This window comes from Caenorhabditis briggsae (assembly GCF_000004555.2).
Source record: "Caenorhabditis briggsae complete genome, chrI, whole genome shotgun sequence".
NCBI classification, from domain to species: domain Eukaryota; kingdom Metazoa; phylum Nematoda; class Chromadorea; order Rhabditida; family Rhabditidae; genus Caenorhabditis; species Caenorhabditis briggsae.
Window position 1 is genome coordinate 3,457 of NC_013489.2, and position 6,489 is coordinate 9,945.

A 6,489-nucleotide genomic window follows, 5' to 3' on the forward strand; every position below is an offset into this window, starting at 1 on the left:
GAAGGAGATTTAAAGTTGTTGAGAGTTTCTACTATTTTATTCTTTTCATCAATTATTTCTTCTTGTAGTTTTTTGTGGATTCTAAAATAGGTTTAAATACTTCAATTCTATAATCTTCTACATGTTCTAAATCTGATCGCTCTTGTAAATTCTTGATTTTATGCTCTTTCCGATTTTTCAAAAAGTCTTGAACAATGAAATTTCGCTTTTTAGGGTCATATATCTCAACTACAGAATGCATTTATTACAGGAAATATCATCGATTTTAGGTTGATTTATTCAATATTTCTGAAAATTTATTATAGGTTTTAAATGATACTTTTCGTGCTTTATAAATGGAACAAGTTGATTACAAAAAATTGGATAGGGATCAACTACGAAAACTTGTAAGAAACAGAACTAACACAAGTAGAGATGATGTTAGAAATATGAGCGTGCCTGAAATGCGTAAAATACTCAAACAGCTGGATATAGATGAACTTAGCGAAAAGTCAAATCTTCAAATGATGAATCTATTTCCCTTCGATGAAACTGTCTTTAGTGATTACAAAGAAGTTGGTGATACGTTGAGAGATACTTTTCACAGTGGAAATTCTAAAACATTAGAATCCTTTTTAGATAAGAAAGGGCCTGATATTGTGAAAAAAATTTATGAAAATAGTGTGAAAATATATGTATCCTTAGAATGTGAAATGATAAAAGAAGGTACAGAAGATACCCAAGTAGCTCATTTGACTACAAAAAGTGTATTATTGAATCCAGGTGATAGTAGAATTGACTTCATGAAAAATATTAAATCTGATTTAGTAAATAGATTAGAACATTATCAAAGCAGAGGATCAGGATTTAGATTGAATAGAATTATTGGCTTGAGAATGTCTCAAACTAAGATTATGCCATTATCAGGATCAAAATATATTGAATTACCAGATTGGATAAAAAATAAAAAAGCAGTAGTCAATGTTCAAAACAAAGATGAAAAATGTTTTATGTGGTGTATTCTAGCACACTTATATCCAGTTGAAGAACATCCTGAACGAATAAGCAAATATAAAGAGCATGCTTCTAAAATTAATTTCGAAGGTTTCGAATTTCCTTTCCAAGTTAAAGATGTAGATAAGTTTGAGAAGAGAAATAACTTGGCTGTTAATATTGTAACTCATGATGTCTCAGGACCAGCAATAATTGAGTCATATAAAGTATCTAAAAACATCAACGTAGATTTAAGTAGAGTGATAAACCTTTTGTTAGTAACTGATGAATCTGGAGAAGGTCATTACTGTTTGATTAAAAATATTGATAGATTGATGAACACCCAAAATAGTAGAAGCAATAAATTTTGTATTAGATGTCATAATAACTTTTACAATGCAGAGAAGTTTGAAAATCATTTAGGTGACTGTATGAGTAATGCTCCAATGCAAATGATTAAACCTTCCAATGATTATATTGAATTTTCTAATATTCAGAAAACACAGAAACATAGATTTGTATGTTACGCCGATTTTGAATCTGTTATCTATAAAATTGATTCTGTTAACAATTCTCCTAACAAATCTTGGAGTGAGAATGTTGGTAACATAAGGCCTCTGCTTCTGTGTGATGTTGGTTGATTCTTTCACTCAGAGCATTTACGAAATGAAGAGCTATGTTGGATATAATACTATTTTAAAAGTCAATGAGTATATCTTAGATGTATGTGCAAGACTATTGAATAAAGGTGATGAGAAAATGAAAAATTTAACCAATGAAGAGTTAGAATGTTATAATAACTGTAATTCATGTCCTCAGTGTGAGAATGTGTTTGATGGGGATAAAGTTAGAGATCACGATCATTGGACTGGATTATACAGAGGGCCTCTATGTAATGCATGTAACCTATTGAAATGTAGAAATAATTTTATACCAGTATTTTTCCATAATCTTAAAGGCTATGACTCACATCATATAATTTGTGATGAGGAATCAAGCAAACTATTGAAGAAAAAAGGTGTTGAAATTAAAAGCATCTCAGCAAATATAGAAAAGTTTATTAGTTTCAGTTATATATACAAAAATCCTAAACGATGTGAAATAAGATTTTTAGATAGTTTTGGTTTTATGCCTTCCAGTCTGGACTATCTCAGCAGTAACCTACAAGATGAAGAATGTGTGATTACTAATAAGTATCACAAGAATGAAAAGATGTTTAATCTATTAAGACGCAAAGGTGTGATCCATATATTTTATGGATTCCTTCAAAAAGTATTCTAACGAAGAACTTCCTCCAATTGAAAACTTCTACAATGCTCTATCTGGTGAAAATATTAGTGAAGAGAGTTATAAATATGCTCAGAAAGTATGGAAGGAAACAAATTGTAAAACTTTAGAAGACTACACTAGAATTTATATGATTAATGATGTGCTACTATTAGCTGATGTTTTTGAAACTTTCAGAAATGTGTCTCTCAAAGAATATAAGTTAGATCCATGTTGGTACTATACATCTCCCGGATTAGCTTGGGATGCTATGTTAAAGAAAACTGGAGTTAAGCTACAGACAATCAAGGATATTGAAATGTATAATTTTATTGAAAAAGGTATTCGAGGAGGTATGTGTAATACCATGCTAAGATATTCGAAAGCTAATAACAAGTACATGTCTAATTATAATCCCGAAGAGGAATCAAAATACTTATTATATCTAGATGCAAATAACTTATATGGATGGGCAATGAGTCAGAAATTACCATATGATGAATTCGAATTCGTTGAAGACTTTACCTTAGAAATGATAGATGATCTTGTTTCAAAAGAAAAAGGTTGCATACTAGAAGTAGATTTAGATTATCCAGAAGAATTACATGATAAACATAATGATTTACCTTTCTGTCCAGAGAATAAACGAGTTGGATCTACCAATAAACTAATAAATGATTTTAGTCCAAAGAGAAATTATGTAATACATTATAAAGCCCTTTTGCAAGTTTTAGATCATGGATTAATTTTGAAGAAAATTCATAGAGTTATTACTTTTAAAGAAAGCAATTGGTTATCTTCTTACATAGAACTGAATACTAACTTGAGAAAAAATGCCAAGAATGATTTTGAGAAAGACTTTTTCAAGCTCATGAACAATTCTGTCTTTGGTAAAACTATGGAGAACGTTAGAAATAGAGTGGATGTCAAAGTGGTGTCAAATATGGATAAAGTTATGAAACTAGCTGCTAGCAATAATTTTAAACAGAGACATATTATAAATGAGAATATGATTTTGTAGAGATGACTCAGAAGAATATTAAATTAGATAAGCCAATTTATGTGGGGATGTCTATTTTAGATTTGAGCAAGTATCTAATGTATGAGTTCCACTATGATGTGATGCTTCCAAAATATTCTTCGAATTTGAGACTGTGCTATCAAGATACTGATTCTTATATTTATGAAATTAAAACAGACGATGTTTATGAAGATATGTTAGCTATGAAAGAACACTTTGATTTTTCGGATTATCCAAAAGAAAATAAACTTCATAGCATTGAGAACAAAAAAGTTATTGGTAAATTTAAAGATGAGTTGAATGGTAAAATAATGACTGAGATTGTAGCCTTTAGACCAAAACAATATGCTTTTAAAACTGATGAGGGAATGGAGTCTAAAAGAAATAAAGGTGTGAAGAAATCTGTTGTTAAAAAGGAAATGACTTTTAATGACTATAAGAACTGCTTATTAAATCATACTATTGAAAGAAGACAACAAATGTTAATTAACTCTAGCAGACATAATCTCCACAGTGTAAAACAAAATAAAGTTGTGTTAAATAATCTAGTTGGTAAAGATAAAGAATCAAAAAGGTATACAGTAGATAATATAGACACTCTAGCTTTCGAGCATTATAGAATTCCTAAATCAGAGTTAGAATAGAATTTTTATAATCATGTTTTTCTAATAATTTTAATAAGAGTAGACAGTAGTATCCACAATGATGAGTATCAAATTTTTGTATTTGAAACGTTGAAGTAATTATTTCGTTTGAAGTATTATGTTTAAGATATTTTATTATTTCTTGAGGTGGGTCCAAACCAAAAGAGTCAAAATAATAATATTCACTTTTATTTACTTTATAACAGACCCAATGAGTACCTTTATTATCTGAACTATCAAGATTAATGATGCCTACTTCTACTTCTTTACGTTTTTCTGGTAAAGTATCCTTCATAAATACACCTCTGAAATCTTTGATTTGTAACTCTTTTGCTATTTCTAATAAATCTACATTTGTTAATGGTTTCAAATCTTTATTCAGCATTTAATAAAACGTAATAATGGTAAAGAATTGAATGAAAAGAGTGTTGGTTAACACTTGATTTTTTTGTCGTTTCTTCATGGTTCTGACGGTTGATTTTTTTCATGTTTGCTCGACGAGAATTTTTGGCTGATTTTTCTGATTTTTTCAGTTTTTTTCATGATTTTTTTTCGTTTTTTTTCGATTTTTTTTCAATTTTTCTTGCATATTTTTCGGATCTCATTAAGTGGATAATCCTGAGCTTTTGAGTGGGGTTCGAACTTTCTACCATTCAAACACAAGACAGACGCTTTACCATTCTGACATGAGAACAAATTGATAAGAGAGTTGAAAACGCATTTAAGTGTAGAGAATTTCTTATCAGTTGGGGTGAAAAGTGACTGTTTTGAGAGGTTGAAAAAAGTGGGACAAAAGTGGGAAAGTGAGTGGGGGTGAACTCAGTTCACCAAAATCTGAGAGTGTGAAAATCGTGGATTTTGCTAAGAATATTATATGAAAAAAATAATTAGGGCAAAAAACTTGAAAAAACAGCAAAATAAAAATTTGAAAAAAGTGGGACAAAAGCTGTCCCAGAAAGGACAATTCCCTACTACTCAAACCTCATTTGACAACTCCTGATTGAAGTACAAACGAAGCTGAGCGATGGTGTCGCTGAATGAGGTTGGTGGAAAAGATGGAACCGATTCGCCTTGAGCGACGGTGCCGATTGGATCAACGGGCAACATCTGAAAGAAATTTTTGAATCTCATCTAATCTGACTTCAAGTCAGATATGCAAATCTCATTTGACAACTCCTGATTGAAGTACAAACGAAGCTGAGCGATGGTGTCGCTGAATGAGGTTGGTGGAAAAGATGGAACCGATTCGCCTTGAGCGACTGTGCCGATTGGATCAACGGGCAGCATCTGAAAGAAATTTTTGAATCTCATCTAATCTGACTTCAAGTCAGATATGCAAACCTCTTCTGCTATCTCCTCAGTTATGGACGACCGAGATGCCTCTTGCTCATTCGGTAGGGTCAATTGAATCGATTCGTCTGGATCGATTGGACTGATTGAAACTCCCGACATTTTCTGAAAAAAAAATTGGTGATTAGACAATGAAATGTGATGGGGATGGTGAGATCCAAATCTGACTTCAGGTCAGATCCAAATCTGACTTCAAGTCAGATTCTGAAGAATTGACTTGAAGCCAATTCATTGAAATCTGACTTCAAGTCAAACCTCTTAATATATACAAACCTCATCTGACATGTCAGTCTTCGATGAATGCGAGATTTCTTGAGCGGACTGGTCGATGGAATCATCCGACAACTTTTCTTCATCGAAGGGGGTGATCGATGTGATCGTTTCCTCGTGATGGGAGGTCTCTTGAGAGAGTTGAACGGTGGGAGTATCCGCCATTTGCTGAAAAAAAATTTTTGATTAGACAATGAAATGGGACTGCATGAAACGTAAAGAAATAGGATGTGAAGAGGATAGCGTGGAGGAGAATCTGACTTCAAGTCAGATTTTGAAGATATGAATGGTGTGAAGGTGAATGAATGGTGCGGAGGAGCAAAAAAAAAGAAACGACCTCCTCCCACCAAGACAAATGGCACGAATGACTGGAAGGTAGCAGAAATGACGAGACTCCGCCCCTTTACCGTATGATGGGTCTCACCACGAAAATGCGTATCTAACTTTTAAAATATTACATGTTTCGAATTGAAAGGCATCCAAATCTGACTTCAAGTCAGATTTCCGATATTTGACTTGAAGCCAATTCTTTTAAAAAATTTGAATTCAAGTTAGTTAGGCACAAGTTATTACTCTCGTCCGAAATCAATGCACGTTGCGGCCGAAAATTTACTCAAAATCGCAGATTTCTCAGCCGCCACGTGCATTGACTTCGGACAAGAGTAATAGTTAGGGCAAGTGAAATAAGTGACCTCTTGTTCCGCTGTTTCTTGATGATTTCTGGCGGAAAGACGATGCAATGTGAGTAGCGCTTCCCGTTCTTCTACTTTGGTAATGTCCACAACTTCCAGCTCCGTTTCTTCGTTGAAGAAGGTCACGTGATAACAGGAGAGCAGCTTCACATCCGACTTCCACAACACTATTTCATCGGCGTTTTTGAGTCTTCTCTCAGCAATCAACATTTTCTTTCCGTTCAGTACAATCTGAAAACATCACAATTAAATACCAATTCGGGGATCCTCTAGA

At 32.8% G+C, this 6,489-nt stretch overlaps 2 protein-coding genes across 2 annotated transcripts; one reads left to right on the forward strand and one right to left on the reverse strand.

The window, feature by feature from the left end:
• Positions 1-335: 335 nt before the first annotated feature.
• Positions 336-4,720, forward strand: CBG26674 (the record flags this gene model as incomplete). Its single annotated transcript, XM_045240122.1, has 2 exons — positions 336-1,166; positions 4,613-4,720. 2 exons carry the CDS (start codon positions 336-338, stop codon positions 4,718-4,720), a joined length of 939 nt encoding a protein of 312 aa, XP_045100665.1.
• A 314-nt stretch (positions 4,721-5,034) lies between these two features.
• Positions 5,035-5,688, reverse strand: CBG23989 (the record flags this gene model as incomplete). The annotated part of the gene is made up of 3 exons (XM_002647974.2): positions 5,035-5,190; positions 5,245-5,358; positions 5,527-5,688. The coding sequence occupies 3 exons, from the start codon at positions 5,686-5,688 to the stop codon at positions 5,035-5,037; spliced, it is 432 nt and encodes a 143-aa protein (XP_002648020.2).
• Positions 5,689-6,489: the final 801 nt, after the last annotated feature.